Source organism: Eurytemora carolleeae, unplaced genomic scaffold (genome assembly GCF_000591075.1).
Source record: "Eurytemora carolleeae unplaced genomic scaffold, Eaff_2.0 scaffold1677, whole genome shotgun sequence".
In the NCBI taxonomy this organism is placed as follows: domain Eukaryota; kingdom Metazoa; phylum Arthropoda; class Copepoda; order Calanoida; family Temoridae; genus Eurytemora; species Eurytemora carolleeae.
The window spans coordinates 37,203-56,662 of NW_019397580.1; the positions used below are offsets into that span (position 1 = coordinate 37,203).

At 32.7% G+C, this 19,460-nt stretch overlaps 2 protein-coding genes and 2 long non-coding RNA genes across 4 annotated transcripts; 1 reads left to right on the forward strand and 3 right to left on the reverse strand.

The window, feature by feature from the left end:
• Positions 1-598: 598 nt before the first annotated feature.
• Positions 599-4,071, forward strand: LOC111715012 (probable pterin-4-alpha-carbinolamine dehydratase). Its single transcript, XM_023490246.1, has 5 exons — positions 599-713; positions 1,133-1,196; positions 2,020-2,104; positions 2,433-2,493; positions 3,934-4,071. Exons 2-5 carry the CDS (start codon positions 1,136-1,138, stop codon positions 4,018-4,020), a joined length of 294 nt encoding a protein of 97 aa, XP_023346014.1. The 5' UTR covers positions 599-713; positions 1,133-1,135; the 3' UTR covers positions 4,021-4,071.
• A 6,024-nt stretch (positions 4,072-10,095) lies between these two features.
• LOC111715018 (uncharacterized) lies at positions 10,096-11,225 on the reverse strand. Its single transcript, XM_023490253.1, has 2 exons — positions 11,122-11,225; positions 10,096-10,802 (listed from the first exon to the last, which is right to left on the reverse strand). Exons 1-2 carry the CDS (start codon positions 11,205-11,207, stop codon positions 10,223-10,225), a joined length of 666 nt encoding a protein of 221 aa, XP_023346021.1. The 5' UTR covers positions 11,208-11,225; the 3' UTR covers positions 10,096-10,222.
• A 3,727-nt stretch (positions 11,226-14,952) lies between these two features.
• LOC111715013 (uncharacterized) lies at positions 14,953-16,397 on the reverse strand. Its single transcript, XR_002768149.1, has 3 exons — positions 16,319-16,397; positions 15,943-16,144; positions 14,953-15,849 (listed from the first exon to the last, which is right to left on the reverse strand). It is a non-coding gene; the product is annotated as an uncharacterized LOC111715013 (long non-coding RNA).
• Positions 16,398-16,907: 510 nt separating this feature from the next.
• LOC111715014 (uncharacterized) lies at positions 16,908-18,231 on the reverse strand. Its single transcript, XR_002768151.1, has 3 exons — positions 18,064-18,231; positions 17,523-17,625; positions 16,908-16,962 (listed from the first exon to the last, which is right to left on the reverse strand). It is a non-coding gene; the product is annotated as an uncharacterized LOC111715014 (long non-coding RNA).
• Positions 18,232-19,460: the final 1,229 nt, after the last annotated feature.

Sequence of the window (19,460 nt, forward strand, 5' to 3'; positions counted from 1 at the left end):
AAGTCGTCTTCATTCAGAAATTTTGGTTTCGTCTGCTGTTCTCAATTTTCATAGTTGTCTGCTAGTTGTTTACATCATTATTCATTGTAGACTAATTTACGTCCTTGTCTACTAGTTTACGACCTTGTCTTCTAATTTATATCATTTTCTTCTAGATGTTTACATTATTTACTACTATTTTACATCATTGGCTCCTAGTTTACATCATTGTCTCCTAGTTTACATCATTGTCTACTAGTTTACATCATAGTCTATTACTTTACATCATTGTCTACTAGTTTACATCATTGTCTACTTGTTTATATCATTGTCTACAAGTTTACATAATTATCTTCTAGTTTACATCATTGTCTACTAGTTTCCATCATTTTCTACAGGTTTACATCATTGTCTCCTAGTTTTCATCATTGTCTAAAGTTTACATAATTGTCTTCTGTTTACATTGGGTATATTCCTAGAGAACGATTTTAAGTAGAATATATACAGTTCTAATCCATACCTTTCCAATTTGTTTTCAAACAAATTTATTATAATTCTTTTATTCTCAACTTAAAATAATCCCATTCTTGCTCTGATGGCTTACCAGCCATAATCGGTTTTATTACCAATTATGAATATATTTCAGACCTCTATTATCCTCTGGTCTCCGTCCTCTGATCTGCTGTCAGCCTCCGTTAAAGAATATAGCTACAAGTAGTCAATATCTAACCAGGGTAAACATAGAGGATTTTATCTCAGATAATTTTAAAAAGCCTGTTCGTTCAGGCCCAAATATTGATGTTTACAATGGTATTTTGTGTGGCTTATAAACTGCAGTACAACTTTTTGTTTTATTTTCATTTATAAACTCAACAAAGGTTTTATTGTCCAGTCAGAAAATGTTTTTTTTTTAATAAGGATAGATGTGAAGAATTTTATAGAAAATTTGGTTTAATTTTGAGTCCATTAATTGATAATTAACGTTTATATAGAGGACCCACAAATACAAATAATCAATTTTTAGCTGGGACATGTCATTCATCCTTGATCAGATTAAAGTTTAAATGGTACTCTTGTGAATCAGTTAGGCCGCTCTATAATTGAAATTAAGTCTGAAGTGACTTTCAAAAAAGTTTAAAAAAATTATATTTAGAAAATGGCTACTAAACTGTCAGATTCTGAGAGGAACACCTTGTTAAGCCCAATCCTTGAAAAAGGTGAGTTATTTTTCAACTTTTAAAAATGTTTTAATATGAAAAGATTTTTTAAAGGAATTTCATGACAATTAAGAGCATTGCTGAAAATGGACAGAATTTGAGACCGGAATTTTTATTTGTTGCAAAGACTTAAAATATGGTTTAACTACACATTATTTAAATTTTCTAAATCTCTTCGAAACAAATATTTAGTGTAATAAGTATAAAATGAATTTTTACCATTTTAAGATTATTAAAATGATTTGTAAATTTAAAAAATAAAAAAAGATTTCAATATTTATAATTTGATAAAGAATGAAGTATAGTGCATGTGGACGTTTTAAAGCCGTTGAATTTAATAAAGGATGGAGTATAGTGGAAGGTTTAAAGATATTGAATTTAATAAAGGATGGCATATAGTGGAAGATTTAAGGATGTTTAGTTTGATAAAGGATGAAGTATAGTGGAAGCTTTAAAGATGTTGAATTTAATAAAGAATGGAGTATAGTGGAAGGTTTAAAGATGTTGAATTTAATAAAGAATGGAGTATAGTGGAAGGTTTAAAGATATTTAATTTGAGAAGGGATAGAGTATAGTGGAAGGTTTAAAGATATTTAATTTAATAAAGGATGGAGTATAGTGGAAGTGTTAAAGATGTTATTTTGTTGAAGGATGGAGTATAGTGGAAGTGTTAAAGATGTTATTTTGTTGAAGGATGGAGTATAGTGGAAGTGTTAAAGATGTTATTTTGATAAAGGATAGAGTATAGTGGAAGGTTCAAAGATGTTTATTTCGTTGAAGAATGGAGTATTGTGGAAGGTTTAAAGATGTTATTTTGTTGAAGGATGGAGTATGGTGGAAGGAAGAGATGCTATTTACAAGGAATTCATCTTTAAAGATTTCAATCAATCCTGGGGGTTTATGTCCAGGTATAAAGATTTAAAATCAGTCAAATAAAGTTACTGCCGGCGTAATTTCAACTCAGACCCTCCTTTTGAAGATTAACAAAAATCTGATTCACAACGGTAACCGTTAAAACTTTGCCTAAGCAATAATGGAAAAAATATCTTCGTTTTTCTATGAATTAACACAAATTTTTGTTATCAATTTTTTTATTGCATAAAGAAGACGAATATATAAAGATATCTCAATCAGTTTTACCCAGACAAAGGTTTAAAATGGAAAGTTTATGCAATTTTTGAAATTACGTAAGTAGTTTTCTTTTTTTTCCTTTTTGAATGAAGATTATATCCCCAGGGTTGCACTTAAAGCAGAGAAAATGGATCATCATCCAGAATGGTTTAATGTTTATAACAAGGTAGGATTTTTTACTTTAATTGAGTTTCTTTGAGTTTCTTTGAGTTTCACTGAGTTTCATTGAGTTTCATTGAGATTTATTGAGTTTTATTGAGTTTCATGGAGTTTTATTTAGTTTTATTGAGTTTCATGGAGTTTCTTTGAGTTTCTATGAGTTTCTTTGAGTTTCATCGAGTTTCATCGAGTTTCATCGAGTTTCATTGAGTTTCATTGAGTTTCTCAGAGATTCTTTTATTAGGATTTTTCATTTGAGAGTTTCTTTTGGATTTGAGGTTCTTGAATTTTTGTTATTTAATATTGATATTTATCCTGAAGAATAGATATTATTACGTGTAGTGAAATCTGGGGGGTTTAAGGTCAGTTGTTATTATCGGACCATTTTTCTCATGCAATCCATAATATATATTTGGTTTCTTGTTTTCATAGCCTTGGGTTATTTGATGACCGTGGTTTTGTTTGTTTTTCTTTATTGGGTATTTTTTCAACAGCGTTTCGGATCCGGATCCGGATCCGGTCGGATCCGTATCATTTGGTCGGATCCGGATCCGTATCAGGAAACGTTGATATGGATCCGGGTAGCGCCAAAAATTAACCAAAACCATGGAATAAATAAATCAAAATGGTTCGTAAATGTATTATTTACATGACGAAAATTTTTCAAAATCATCTTTAATAATTTAATGTTTACATTTATATAATAGTAATGACGACATTTTTAACTTTAGGATTACTATAGTTTATAAATTATAACCTTGCATAACATTTAATAGGGAAAATCCGATTCACAGAATCAAAAGTTACCTCGGATCCGGATCCGGATCCGTATCAGAGTCAGGATCCGGATCCATCATCACGGATGCGGATCCGCGGATCCGGATCCGCATCAAAATGATACGGATCCGAAGCACTGTTTTTCAATGTTCATGACATTTTTATTATTTTGTTCATGTTCACTGTTCAGTTCACGTGATTGGTTATAAGTTCAAAACTATTGTTCATGTTCTTCGTCAAGTTTTTGAGCATGTTCATGTTCATGTAAGTGTACAAGTTTAAGTTGATGTTTTTCCTCAACTTCAAAAGCATATTCTTGTATGTATACATGTTCATGAGCTAGTTTATGATTTTCTACTTCTGTTTTTATGTTCATGTTCATGATAATATTTGTTTCATATCAATGTTAAGGTTTTGTTCATAATTATTGTTAATTATTGTTTCTGTAGCATAAGAGAACCCACTATTGAAAGTAATCAATTTTCAAAGTTAAAAACTTGGATATCTTTTTCATTCTAGATCTTACAAAGGGTTTAAGAGAAACGTTGTAAATGAGGAATGGAGGTTTTCTTCAAATAACGCATACTGTTCCTTTTAGTTCATTAAATGAATAAATATTTGAACATGTTAATGAACAATGAATATATTTATGAACAGTGAACATGTTTAGGTTCAGATTACTCTGGCTACTCACGACTGCAGTGGACTAAGTACTAGAGACGTAACGTTGGCATCATTCATCGAATCGATTCTATAATTTTTCTTATTATGCGATTTGAAAAGTATTTAATAAAAAAGATGGCTTTTATACTGTATACCTATATATATTGTTTCAAGAAGTAGGATTTTTAAATTTCCCTGAAAAGAACTGAGTTCTTGCAACAAACTCTGATTTTCTCATCCCTATATATGTATTTGCAGTCCAATGTCGTCAACCTTTTATGATATTTCAAACTATGAATTCTGTTAGATCAAATAATTTAAGTTTGAAATTTCTAAGGTTGCAAAGATATGAGGAAGAGAAAATTTGAGTTCGTGGGAAAAACTGAGTTCTTTAGTCAGCTAAAGAAAATTGGAGAATGTGCAGGGTGTTGAAATAATCGCTCTTTTATCTACTATACATTATATAAACCCCACTCTTTAAGTTCGACTTTTACCATTTTTGGACATTTTGGAAATGTACGAACATGTTCATCGATTTATGCAGTGAGAACCAGAAAACTGTGGAATAGGAAGGCGACATTGTAGAACTATTTGATGTTTTTCCAAAGACCATATTTTTACCAGCAACATATTAAGTCAGGTATTAAGTTGAATGGGCTTATGTTGTTATACTGTACACGCTACAGCTTTACAGTGTCTCATGTTCATTGGACTAATTAAAGTCATAACTTTTGTCTTACTGTCGTCTTTCTATTCCAGAGTTGTCTGGTTCTTACTGTATATCATTCAAAGATTGGAACCACTATACATATCACAATACCCAATTAAATATCTGAACAATGCGTAAAATGCGTCAGAGCTGGGTTAATTTGCGTCAGTGCAACACCTGTGTTGACTAGCGTGTGAGAGGTAAGCAGGTTTGCGGTCAACCCGAGACAGCGTTTCCGGTGGGGAGGGAGGAGGGGGCCGGTCAGGTTTCTTTAGCTTTCAACCACAGGATGTTTTTTTTAGAGGGGGAGGCGGGGGCAACGTTGAGAACGAGTTATTTACAGAATTATTATAGCTTGTTTTATATCTGAAAAGGCCTCAAAGACTGTAATTTCAAGTGACTCTCCAAAAAAAAGTTACAGGTCCGATTTACAACAATACCCTGCTTTAAGAAGAGGAAGAAATTTTATTTTCCTTTTTTGTCTCTGCATGCAGCAGAAATGCACAAATCACTGTTATATAGAAACTACAATGTTAAATAATCAATTTTCAGATAGTGAAATAAATTTATTTCATTCATTTCTGAACAGACAAGGTTTAAATTAAGGGTGCCGTCGGGAGTCAGACATGCCATTCTAATAAGTCCTCTCCAAATGTTAGATATTCTTCATTCAGAAACTCATAAAGAATAAAGCGTTATAGTATATACTCCTTATTTCTGAAATGTGGCCGCTTTGTGTTTCTTGTGCTTCCAAAATTACTACAATCTACAAAATTACTACAATCAACGACTTAATTTAAAGTGGCAAGTCCACCGTGACTTTAAGATTTTAAAAATTGAATACAATAGTTTTTAATGCCACTCTGGTTTTTTTTAATGGAGGGTTGCTAGAAATAAAGTCTGTGGAGCCCACAATTTAAAAATACTCGGGAAAATACGACTCGGGTTTATGCTGTCTTTGGGCCTTATTTACGACTTGAGCTTTCGGATTCAAGCTGCATCTTATTGTCCACAGAGTTGGGTTCAAGAAACCGGTTTAATATTCTATAATAATGCTATGAATATATACAATATAAATGAATATAGAATTTTCCCAAATCTGGTGGGGACATTGGGCAAATATTTGGGAAAATCTGGCAAATGAATTTGTACTCGTAGGCGGTTTCAGGGGGGGGGGGGTTGGCAGTCCGTTACCCCCCCCTGAGTGAAATTTAGGGGTGTACCCCCCGGATTTTTACAAAGTACATTCTGAACCCGAACGGCGATTCTCCTAAAGAGGCTTGCCTAAATTTCGGACAACAGTGTTTTAAATGCCTTTATTTCAAGTGGCCCAAGTAAGCTAAATTATCGTAAATGGAACCCTGTAATTAAAGGTACACTGAAAATTGTCAAAAGTCCCATTAAATGAAGGTTAAAACCTTAAGAGAGAAAGCATGAAAGATGTGCACTGCAGTTTAAATATAAAAGCAACGAGCCATCTTTTAATGATACATTTTTGACATAATCTTGATTAGAATTGAGAAGACAAACCATACCAAATGATATCTAACGTCCTCTAATTGGTCAAGATGCTTTCAACAGACTGCATGTTCACACTAAGCCGTAATTGGTGAAGCTTAGTTAAAAAATGATAAATTGTGTCTGAAGCGTCTACCTATATAGTGCTTGTCAGTAGGGCTGGGCTACCTATATAGTTCTTGTCAGTAAGGCTGGGCTACCTATATAGTTCTTGTCAGTAAGGCTGGGCTACCTATATAGTTCTTGTCAGTAAGGCTGGGCTACCTATATAGTTCTTGTCAGTAAGGCTGGGCTACCTATATAGTTCTTGTCAGTAAGGCTGGGCTACCTATATAGTTCTTGTCAGTAAGGCTGGGCTACCTATATAGTTCTTGTCAGTAAGGCTGGGCTACCTATATAGTTCTTGTCAGTAAGGCTGGGCTACCTATATAGTTCTTGTCAGTAAGGCTGGGCTACCTATATAGTTCTTGTCAGTAAGGCTGGGCTACCTATATAGTTCTTGTCAGTAAGGCTGGGCTACCTATATAGTTCTTGTCAGTAAGGCTGGGCTACCTATATAGTTCTTGTCAGTAAGGCTGGGCTACCTATATAGTTCTTGTCAGTAAGGCTGGGCTACCTATATAGTTCTTGTCAGTAAGGCTGGGCTACCTATATAGTTCTTGTCAGTAAGGCTGGGCTACCTATATAGTTCTTGTCAGTAAGGCTGGGCTACCTATATAGTTCTTGTCAGTAAGGCTGGGCTACCTATATAGTTCTTGTCAGTAAGGCTGGGCTACCTATATAGTTCTTGTCAGTAAGGCTGGGCTACCTATATAGTTCTTGTCAGTAAGGCTGGGCTACCTATATAGTTCTTGTCAGTAAGGCTGGGCTACCTATATAGTTCTTGTCAGTAAGGCTGGGCTACCTATATAGTTCTTGTCAGTAAGGCTGGGCTACCTATATAGTTCTTGTCAGTAAGGCTGGGCTACCTATATAGTTCTTGTCAGTAAGGCTGGGCTACCTATATAGTTCTTGTCAGTAAGGCTGGGCTACCTATATAGTTCTTGTCAGTAAGGCTGGGCTACCTATATAGTTCTTGTCAGTAAGGCTGGGCTACCTATATAGTTCTTGTCAGTAAGGCTGGGCTACCTATATAGTTCTTGTCAGTANACTTGGATATCTTATTCATACTTGATCAGACAAATCTTCATAAGGGTGCCATTGTGAATTGGACTTAGGCCTTTGAAGATTATTCTTTGTAAGTTTTGTAAATGTTTTTCTCAGTTTATTTTTATACAATTGTAACTAACTCATGCCAACTCACTTTAGTAAAGTGAAAGGTCACGCACCCCTGACCCTTTTGTAAAAGTAAATTCAACCTAAAGTCTGACCGCGTCAACTTTGTTGCACGGGCTAGGCCTATTGAGTTTCTGCTTTATTAACCCAATGTCCGGGCGATGCAGTACAAACTGGGACCGGAAAGGTTGACCAGGCTCAGTGAGGTATGGTTTTTAAAAACAAGAAGTTTTCTTACAAAATACTGGCTCTCAGGAGACAAACAAAGGAATTGAGTCTTAGCCAAAAACTCAAATTTTCTAATCTCTGTATCTTTGCAACCTAATGGTGTAAAACATTTGATATTTTAAACTTAAATCATTTTATCATAACAGAATTTATAGTTTGAAATATCTAAGTTCTACAACTTTTGGTAGCTATAAGATATCGGGATTAGAAATTCAGAGTTTGCAGCAAAGACTCAATTGTTTTGTTTAGCGCCGAACAGAAATGGTTAAAAAAGATACTATTCTGCAATGTTAGCGTTTCAAAAATTCTCTTCAGCATTTCTCGAAATTTTTGGTTTTGCTAGCTAGTGATAAAATAAAGTTTAGTTTTTTTTTTTCACTTTAAAGGTTTTTTTAAGAAATGAAAGTTTCACAAAAAACAAAATTTTTTGCAGATGCCAAATTTGGACCTGGAGAGAAAATATCTGAAAAAAATTAACCAAAAACGATAGTTTTCCCATTATTTTGTACTTTTCTCAGGATAAAATTACAGCAATATTTTATAAAGTAAATTTTTACAGAATATTTGGAAATGTTGGAAGTTGACAGTATTAAAACTCTCGAAAAAACCTATCAATAGCTGTGGCCCACAATTAAAATCAACATGATTAAGTTCAATTAAGGCTAACTTTGAGTATTCAATATAATATCTATTTTTTCTATTCTCATATATTTTTTTTTAAAAAGTTTTATTTAAAATTCTCCTGGTTCTTTACGATGTAGAAAAGCAAGGAATTGGCGAAACATTTAAAAACAAGAAAAAATCTTGTGACTTAATTTACAGAAACAAGTTTGACATCGCGCTCCATTAGGCAATAGGAGAAGGTCAAACATACAACGTTACTGGTGCACCTTTGTGTCCTCGTAGCTCTTCTATTTTTGATTTTAATCTCAATTATGAGAAAAGCTAGTTTATTTGGTCCTTTAACAAAAGAAGTTCTGATTGAAAACATGTACGATTTCAATTAAAACTTTCAATTAAAGATTTCAATTTAACGTGCATGAAAGGATCTGAGCGTTTGCTGCAAACTCAAATTTTCTAATTCCTATATCTTTTCAACCCGATGCCCACTCCTGTATGCCGAGTCCATTAGCGCCTGATCCAATCAAGGTTCAGTCATTTCTTTGTTGTCTATTCTGAACCAATAGAAATAGTATGGCGGTAACATCTATCTTTCTATCTATCCCATTATCCAATTAGAAATAAATCCTTATATCGGCGCTAACAGTAAATGGAAATATTTACTTCTACTGAAACTATAGTGTGCCGTCGACTTTTGATATTTCAATTTATAAATAATTTTAGATCAACTAATTTAAGTTTGAAATTTCAAAAATTTGTTGTTGAAATAGGTTGTAAGATATCGGGATTTTAAAGAAAATTTGAGTTTGTTGCAAAAACTCAGTTCCTTTCTAAAATTTGTCCTGACATGTAAATCCTTTCAGTCTTTTGCATTAATTCTTTAATCCTTTCTCATTTTCACCTTGAAGGACATGGGGGAACATATGTTTTCACCTTGAAGGACATGGGGGAACATATGTTTTCACCTTGAAGGACATGGGGGAACATATGTTTTCACATTGAAGGACATGGGGGAACATATGTTTTCACCTTGAAGGACATGGGGAACATATGTTTTCACATTGAAGGACATGGGGAACATATGTTTTCAAGTTAAAAAACCGAAGATATTATCCTCAACTTGTTAATCAGGCAATTGAAGGACATGGGGAACATATGTTTTCAAGTTAAAAAACCGAAGATATTATCCTCAACTTGTTAATCAGGCAAGAGGCTTGTAACGTAGTAACCTAAAATGATGTCAACGTTCATTTTGATATTTTTACTAAATTAGAGACTCACAACTTACTCTGCTTTCTTCTTATACTTTAATTGACATATTTTGTTGTCATTCTTAAATTCAAAAACATATTTTTTTCTATAAAAATATGAACAAATAAATATTTTAAAATTACTAACTTTTCAAGTTTAAATGTTCTGAATATACATGTATATACAGGGTGTCCCACGAAACATGACAGTTGGTGAATAGTTTGGAATGTCTTTTTCCACATATTGTATTTTGCAGTTTATTTCTTTAAAAAATGTTTAACTCATATATATTTTACTGTGAAATCAATTTTACTATAATATAACTGTCATATGAAAAATGTTATTGGTCTCTTTATTATCAAACAACGTATCAAATTATGGAAGAAGGCATTTTAAACTATTCACCGACTGCCATCTTTCGTGGGACACTCTGTATGAAAGGTTGTAATTCAATTTTCACTGAAATAACTCTGCATTAAAAAGAATTCTAAAGTGATCTTATAAATTCCTGGAAACCAATCTTCACTAAAATAATAACTTAATATCTTTCTAACTAAAATTACAGCCTTTTAATTCAGAGAATTTGATTTTTTACATAAATATAATTTATTGAGATTTATATTACAGTTCAACTTGGATTTTCACGTGGTTTTCTATCTTATATTTAATGGCACTTCTATCGACTAGGAGATTTTTATTTTTTAATGGATGAAGCTGGATATGGGGGTCGAGCCGGGGGTTTAGATATGCTGTTCTTTCTGGGTAGGGGAGGTTGGATTGGGAACAAATCACGGGATATTTTACTCTGGGAAGGTTTAGCTCCGTATATCTCAGCGTACAGGGGTTCTTCGGAGTCCACGGGTTCTAGTTCAGATATTGATAGTTTGGACAGAAGAGTTTTAAAAACTGAACCCTCACAGGTTCTCTTGTACTTGGCCCAGAACTGTTCAGGACTAAGACTGGTCGGAGAGGACGGGTTTGAGGAGGATGAAGAGGACAGGGAGGAGGAGCTGGAGGACACCGAGGATATCCGGGTCCGAATACAACCCTGGTCGGACCACGGGGTGGAGTAAACATTATCCATGTCTACTCCAGTGGCGTGTTCTTGTAAACTTCCAAGTTTAGGATTGAGCCTGGGTCTCGGAGTAGGACGGTTCTGTTTTGTCGACACGGACATGGTTCTCCGGGGTCGGGTCTCAGGTCTAGTTGAACCCGTAGTAATCAGAGTATTCGATCTTAATCTAGTCTTGGGTTCACCTTCGTACTTAGGGTTCCTGAAAATGGACAAATTATAGAACTCATAAAAATGGACGGGTTTAAATTTCTCCTCAAACCTTAAATAGCTCAACATCATGAAATATGAAATAAACGAACCAAATAAAAATCTAAATTTTTTAGACTTTGTTTTCTTAATGAGATTTTCAAAATATTATATTTTTAAAATTTTTCTTATCTTTTTAATAAAAAATGTATCCTGGTAAAAATCGATGACATTTCTTTGTTTATTGTGAAGTTGTACAACACAATATAATTGTTTTTAAAAACATTGAATCCCTGTTTTTCAATGATATTATTTCTATAAGCATGACTCACCAAAACCCGTCTTTTAAAGAACTAAACTCCTCCCCGGCCGGCACACTCGCCGCGGAGATACTTTCTACACGTCTTCTCTCCGACATGGTCCGATCTCAACTGTTATGTTGTTCCGATCAATCTGGTCAAATCCATCAGGGGTCAGGGTAATTGACATCTACTCTATCTAGCACTCACCTCCATCACCTGTATCTTGTTTTTGCTTTCTGAAAACTTGGTAAACACGCAAACACACTGGAGCAAATCCTCAAACTTATTATTTTCAACAGTGTGTCAAAAAATTTGTTAAAAAATATCAGTTTTACTTTTTTGTTACAAAATTTCATTTTTTGGCCATTGATAATTTAAGGAACGTGTTCATGATTTTTTTTATTTGTTAAATTTTTACCTATTTTTTTGGGACACCCATCCCCATCCCAACCATTTACTCGTCCATATATTAACTAGCATAATTGAAACCCATCTGATACGCGAACTCTGCAAGGAATCCCAATAAATTTGAGACTAAGATTTTTTATTGCATATCGTAAATATTTGAAACATAAGCATGTTGTTTTATTGAACTTGTTATAAATTATTCGAAAATGTAAAAATGGTGGCTCTATATTCGGACAAAACCGTGAATTGTATCCATTCGATTTCACTCATTTTTTACAAGTAAGAGTTTGTTAAATTTATTGAGTCACTCGAAAATGTTTTCATTTCTTAAAAACTTGTTCGCTGTCTTACAGCCTTACTAGTACAGTTTTTTTAACATAAGTGTCTTCAAATATACATTGGAATTCATGCAGACGACATTAAACCTTACTTTTATCTTTGATAGTTATCAAAGCACAAAGGAAGTGAGTCTTGGCTACAAACTCTGATTTTCTAATTTTTCTTTTTAACACAGTGTCGTACACCTAATTTTCAAAACTATAATTTCTGAGCTGAAAACTTTAGAATGGGATATCCTTAATCCGAGCTGAAAACTTAAGAATGGGATATCCTTAATCCCGATCGCTAAATTAATCTGGAGATTAAAAACAAGAGGAGAACAAGCATTAACCCCGATATTCACCATTTAAAAATTCCCAGCTCTGATATATCAAATAATCTAAGTTTGAAATATCACAGGTTTAAAACATCAGGCTGCAAGCAAAGATATAGGGATTAGAAAATTCGAGTTTGTAGCAAAGACTTAATTCCTTTAGTACATTACATCTTTGTAAAAATTTCTTACTCTAATAGTTCTTTAAGTATGTGTAACAAATGCCTTGCTCCAACAGTACTTTAAGTCTGTATCAATCCAGATTCTCTGTATTCTTAAGTATGTATCATCCAGATACAACTCTCTCTGTATTCTTTAGTATTTATCAATCCAGATACAACTCTCTCTGTATTCTTTAGTATTTATCAATCCAGATACAACTCTCTCTGTATTCTTTAGTATTTATCAATCCAGATACAACTCTTTTCAACTCTATGCTCTCTACCGAGAACTTACTCTGACCGTAATCAAACAGAGTTAATATTCAACTAACTATATTTTGGGTTTAATGATACAGGTAAAAATGTAATTGATTGATAGGTCTGTTCAGAGATTAACGAACAGAGTTCTATATACAAGACATGTTAATTAGGGTTATTCCTTTATATACAGGTAGGACCAGGTTTCCAAGATATTGGGGATATTACTATATTTATTACATCTTGTATATATGAACACAATGAAATAATTTTCAAAATGTCGCTTTCAAAGTGATATAATATGTAAAATTCGATAAAATATTATCAAAATTTATGTGTTGAAATGAAAATAATCAATATAATTGATTCAATGAAAAACAATGAAAAACATAGAAAACAATATTAGATAAGCTCTTTTGCTGTCTTCATAATTATGGAATAAACTGAATTAAGATTAAAAAATTCTGTAAATCCATTTTAAAGGTCAGTAGGCGATATTTTAAATGATTCTTTTTTTAGTGAGAGGTATGTACAATTCACTACGCGGTAACTTGAGAGGCTGTGTCTGAACACAATCGAATTAAATAAATATATTCTATTTTATAAACTATTTTTTGTCTTCAATTCTGGTTTCTCTACAAAATTGACTTGCACATTTATGCTGCAGGTAAACAATGAAGGAATTGTCAGAGTTGAACACTTTAAAACGAGAAAAACAACGTTATCTTCCACATTAATGACCTAATAAAGGTTTCAAGGGTACCGTTGTGAATCGGGCCTTTTTTAAGTTCTTGGAACATCAAAAAATAATAAAGTAAATATTGAAGGTATTCAAGTCATACCACATTTCATAAGTCCTTTAGGATAATTAATTTATGAATGCCGCGCAGAACGAGGACGGTTAAAAATTCGTCACTTAGTTCCAATATTTATTAAAACTCTCTCCGACTTCATGTTCCAAAAACTTGTTTTTAAATCTTGATTATTTTTTATACATTTAATGATATTTGAGGAAGACATAAAAACTTTTAATTAGTTGAAAAACAAAACTTGGGTATAGAATTACAGTAAATGAGAGGGAGTGGAGGGAAGGGGGGGCGTCAATAAAAAAAATCTTTAAAACATTTGAAATCGGCAAACTCCTATAACACATGCAATTACTTGAACCCTCAGTGTGCCTGATAAATTATAATGTTGGCCAATATATTATAATGTTGGCCAATATAAAAAATATTTAGGTTGATATTTAATATCGAATCTGTGGATGCATAATAAGTGTCTAATTTATAAGAAGCTCTTCGATCATATATGTATATATTTATACATTAGCTATAACTGGCAATACGGCTGGACCTAATGGGCTGACATTAGGTCAGGCCTGAAGGATATGACATAGGCTAAAATATTCTAATTTTTTTTTTGGGAAAACCGAATTGTCTGCTTAAATATGATTTAGGAATGAAAAGATAAATGGAAAGAGTTTGCAAAAGGCAAGAAAAAATACACATCTTACTGTTCATTCCTGTATGCCGAGTCCATTAGCACCTGATCCAATCAGGGTTCAGTCATATGTTTGTTGTCTATTCTGAACCAATAGAAATAGCATGGAGGTAACATCTATCTTTCTATCTATCTCATTATCCAATTAGAGATATAAATCCTTATATCGACGCTATCAGTAAATGGCAATAATTACTTCTACTGAAACTATAGTGTCTTCACTCTAAGCTAAAGAGATCAAGGTAAAATGTATGCGACATTGCTGGTACGTTACATTAGCTTAACCCCCTCTCCCACCTGGACTTATTTTGTTCACCATAAAAATACACCAAAAAGACTACTTTTTTGGGTGTTACTAACCTTAGAGTCTAAAAATTATTCCTTTGCTTGAAAAACTAACTTTTTGACTTTATAAATTTATCACTTAACTCCATCACAGCTAACTAAATCAATAATCACAGCATCATTAAAAATTATATTTTTACGAATAAACGAAATTTCTTCTGAAATTTTCAGATAGAATTTACTCAATCTACATTTTAACCAAATCTTTTAAGCTACAATTTTCTGGGATTTGCTTGCACAAACATTTCAATGATTTTTTTCAGTAGAGAGCTCAGACAGCCTTATAGGGTGTAAAGCTATAAGTGCAAGATCGTTAAGTCTGCTCTCCGTCATAGTACATCTTGTGTAAAGAAGTATTCTCTTTAGAAGGCTAAAACTTTTCTCTCCTTGTATTAACAGTGAATTTAGACAAATCCTTAGTCTTTGTCATTGTCAGGTGTTACTTTCTAAACGTAGTTTCCTTTTAATTTTGTATTTTTGGAACTCCCAGGGGGGGCAAGAGAACTACTGCCCCCCCTAGGTACACCACTGTGCCTGACCTGAGGAAGGGAAATGCAAGCAGATGTAATATTAAAAGAGCCTCCCCCATGGATTTATTGGTCATATGTATAATATTCTACATATTTTATCTACATAAATTATAATAAAAAAAAATATTTTCTTTTCACAATATATATTTAATTTATAAGTTAAATTATCTGGAATTATCTATCACACTTCTCTGGTCTAGGCTCAGTTGAAAAATGTAATTTCATAAAGATAATTTTGAAAAAATGTTTGCAAATAATTTTCTTTATTCGCGAAATAATTTTAACCAAAAATGTAAAAGCTGTGAATTTAAAACAAAACATAATGTTAAAGGCATTGCAACTGTGGACTTAGTAACTACTTTTGTATAGCAGAGTTAAAGCATATGAGGGATGAAACTAAATAATTTAGAAAGTTGTGCCATATAAAGACTCTTTTTAGATCATATTAAACAAATGAGAATCTTGAAATGTATATGTAAATATATAATCCACCTTATTCCAAGTAAATAAGGGTATTGCCAAAGTTAAATTCGTAATTTTTAATGTTTGAAGAAAATAACTTTTTAATCAGACAGTTTTTAATAGAAATTAACCCAAAACTCAAATAAATATATAATCCACCATTATTCCAAGAAAATAAGGGTATTGCCAAAGTTAAATCAGAAATTTTCAATGTTTGAAGAAAATAACAAAAAAATTATTAGGACTTTTTTATCAAACAGTTTCTAATATATTCCGCCATTTTGTTATTTATGCCCAGCTGTTTATAGGATTGGTTGAACATGCGTACAGCTCCATTGGCGGGAAAATGCGCGAGAAATCCGTTCAGTTTTGTCACAAGATAAAATTGTGCCAAATCTTCTTTGTTCATTTCTTCCAGATTCATATTCAAAAGCTCATCAAACTTAAACAGACAAATAATTAGTTTATTAAAAATGTAAACCAACATTTTTTAGATTGAAAAATCAATTAAATAACTGATAATTAAAATATTTACCTTTACATTGGAGTTTTTCAAAGTTAACAAAATAGAAGAATGTTGTCTCAATGCATTTTTTTGATGTTTTTTCTCAGCTACGTAGAATTTATTCAGGATTTCAACCTCTGTCAAAACTGATTTTGAGGATTTGTTTCTCTGCTCTGCTAAACTTTTTTCTGCCTCTTCTAACTTGTCTGCTGAACTCAAAAATATTCTTGATCTAAAAAAGTAAAAATTTTAAGATTCTTAAAAAAACAATCGCTAATATTAACCCCCGTCCCCCGCACCTAAATCCCCCAAAATGAGTCTAAAAAATCTACAAAATCCCCCCTTCAATACCCCAAAGTGAGTACAAAAAAACCTCAAAATCCAGGAGAATCTCCGAAAATACAACCTGTACTGTGATGATGTTTTAACTGTTGGATTATGCAGATTCCAAAACATGGTCAGAATACTCTCAAACTTTACTATAGTTCACCAGCATAATTTCTAAGCTTACAATTCTCTAATCTTAAAATTCTAAAAAATAGATTTTTAATTTACACAAGGAAAAAAGAAGCTAAAAGGGACAAATCCCCATTTCTTTGCAACCTGAACCTGTTTGTGTAACCCTTTGATACTTCAAACTTATACTCTTTGATCTGTAGCTGAATTCATAATTTGAAAAACCCAAGTTGCTAAGGTGAATTAGAAAATTAGCGAGTTATTTATGTTTAAAAAAAATATAAATTGAGTCTTCGTCACAAATTCTGATTTTTTAATCCCTTTATCTTTGCAACCCAATGCGCGAGACCCTAAACATTTCAAACTATTAATTCTGTTAGCTCAAATAATCTTACTTTGAAATATCAAAGGTTTACACCTTCAGGTTGCAAAGATATAGGGATTAGAAAATTTAAGCTTGTGGAAAAGATTCAATTTCTTTAAGGTTTTAATAAGTTTTATAGAATTAAATAAACAATAATTGTTCTAATTAAAAATATGCTTCCTATAGATTCGTCGAACCAGACTTCCACAGTTTCCGTATGGTTTCCCAAACTATAAAGATAAACAAATTACATATAATCAAGATTTTAGGGGCGTATTTATGTTGGGGATAGGGGGAATAGGCCACGCCCCCCCCCTGGGAAAAGTGAAAAGTCCAGATGGTTTATCCTCAAACGGGGGCCCCCCCCCCGGACAAATTTAGGCACAACGAATGGGGGGGGTGACTTTCTCTATGATCTTTTTTACAATCCTTTAAATTCACCAAAATATGTTGTAGTCTTAAAAATGAATTAAAACAAAGAAATAAATTCCCCTATATTTTTGTTTCGCTTTTCGGTTCAATCTCTAATTTTCTAATCCCTTTCTCTTTGCAACCTGATGATTGAAATCTTGATATTCAAACTAAGATTAGTCGGTGATCTAGTAAAATTTATAGTTTGAAACAGCAAAGGTTTACGAAATCAGGTTGCAAAGATTATTGGTTGAGAAAAGTAATCAGTTCCTTTCATATTCGTCAATTTTTAAGTTAAAAAATACAGACAACATTTTGGAAAACCCGAGATTAAAGCTGGTTTACGATTCCAGAGAGGAGGGGGGGGGGGGTTAGCCACCTGTAGTAGGTTGGATTATCCTTATCTCCTCCTGTATACCCAACCCTAGTAAATACCACTCCAGGTACTCCCCCAAAAGTGGCTTCTGGACTCCAAAATCATCCTGAAAAGCCAAGGTTGAAAAATATTTCTATTACAAGCTTAAGATGATGTGATAAATACTAGTACTGTATCAAACCTTTTTTAAAACTTTTTATTTACCTCTTATTAACCTTAGACGTATCACATAATTGTAATTCTCCATTTAAAAAAATAATGTTTTTTTAAATTGTGGCTTTAAAAAAGAAAATTGTGGGAATTGAACACTTTTCAAAGAGAAAAGTTACGATATCTTTTACATTATTAATAATATTAAGTTTAAAGTTGTAACTGTTGTGAAATTTATTTTGATGGTGAAAATAAACAACAATGCGTTATGTACAGTAGAATATGGCGTTCAGTTTTCAGATTGTTCTAATTTACTGGATGAAAAAGCTATAGTTAATGGGCTGTTCTTTTTCTCAAAAATGTTCTTTCTCCCCTCTTCCTTCTAACTTCTAACCTAGAGCAAGATGGACAGATTTGAAAGTCTCCAGGTGTAAGTTTAGACTGGGAGGAGTGATTAAACCAAGATCTTGAGCTTCTCCTCTAATCTGAGAAATCTGAGCCAAAATATTCATCTCAGGATTTCTGATGAAAACAGTTTTCTGAAAATAAAATGTTTTTTTTTATTCTTTGTTTACATTCAGTGAGACAACATTAAAGCAATAAGCACAGTTGAAGTTATGATGGGAAAATTTTTGCTTGAAACTTATTAAATCACTTATTAAATGAGATGGGTTTGTTTACATTGCATAATAGCTGTGTCTCATATGTTTAATGGCCTATGCACAGTCATAACTTGAGTCAGCTGTGTCTCATATGTTAAATGGACTGTGTACAGTCATAACTTGAGTCAGTTGCATGTCGCATATGTTAAATGGACTATGTACAGTCATAACTTGAGTCAGCTGTCTCATATGTTTAATGGACTATGTCCAGATATAACTCGTCTTTTATTCCAGATATTTTTAAATCTCACAGGGTTCCCTCAAAAGACCACAAAGACGACCGAAAACTCTTAAAATATGACGATTCCAAGTTCAAACTGGGCCTTCTGTTAAAAAATAGTAATTTAATTGTTTATTTAATGATTTGGCAAAGAAAAAAACAAGTTTACAGTTGCAGGGAATCATGAATATAAAGATACAGACAGTATAAATTCACAACAGTCGTCTCTGAAGTCTCATCCTATGTTGGTAACCCTGTTACTTGAAACTTGTATTGGTTGATTTTTAACTTTTTTGTTAATTTTCCGAAAATTTAGATTTTATGAAAGCTGAAAAATGAACTCTCTTTATTTCATTGAAATAACAGATATTTATTCAACATTCTCTTTTATTTTCATATACCTCAATTTATTTGAATTATTTGGATTCACAAAAGCTGAGTTCAAATCTTTAAAGTTTGTGAAACTTTGGATAAAGCTGTAATCTATATCTTGTGCAAAACGGATTAAATTTATTCCTCTTGGATACGCCCTGATGGTTTCACCCTGAAGGGATTAAGTACTTATCCCTTGAGTTAAAAGTTTGCACAGTGGATATCGAGATGAAGCACTGTGGATTAGCGCTATCTCACGTAAAAGTGTTAGCCTCTGACTCCTGTGAAGTATCTGTTGTAAACATACTAAATATTTTTCTTTTCGGAACTTCTTAATGACTTTACGTAAAAGGAAAGCAGTCGCAGCTTTCCCTTTTATGGCAGCTTTCACAACATTTGAATTTCATGAATTAATGTGAATGCTTTAGTAATTTTCCAATTTCAAGAGGGACCCATAAAATTGTGGAAAAGGAAGGTGACTGACTCAACTTCTCAAGCAATTAATAATTTAATAATATATTCCATACCTCATTTACA

What these genes read in the sequence shown, in the direction of transcription:
- LOC111715012 (XM_023490246.1), top strand. Translation starts at nt 1,136, where the DNA reads ATGGCTACTAAACTGTCAGATTCTGAGAGGAACACCTTGTTAAGCCCA. An exon ending in AAGCCCAATCCTTGAAAAAG is followed by an intron (nt 1,197 to 2,019) that starts GTGAGTTATTTT and finishes ATTTTGTTGAAG; the next exon opens with GATGGAGTATGGTGGAAGGA. An exon ending in GGTTTAATGTTTATAACAAG is followed by an intron (nt 2,494 to 3,933) that starts GTAGGATTTTTT and finishes GAACATGTTTAG; the next exon opens with GTTCAGATTACTCTGGCTAC.
- LOC111715018 (XM_023490253.1), bottom strand. Translation starts at nt 11,207, where the DNA reads ATGTCGGAGAGAAGACGTGTAGAAAGTATCTCCGCGGCGAGTGTGCCG. An exon ending in TCTTTAAAAGACGGGTTTTG is followed by an intron (nt 10,803 to 11,121) that starts GTGAGTCATGCT and finishes GTCCATTTTCAG; the next exon opens with GAACCCTAAGTACGAAGGTG.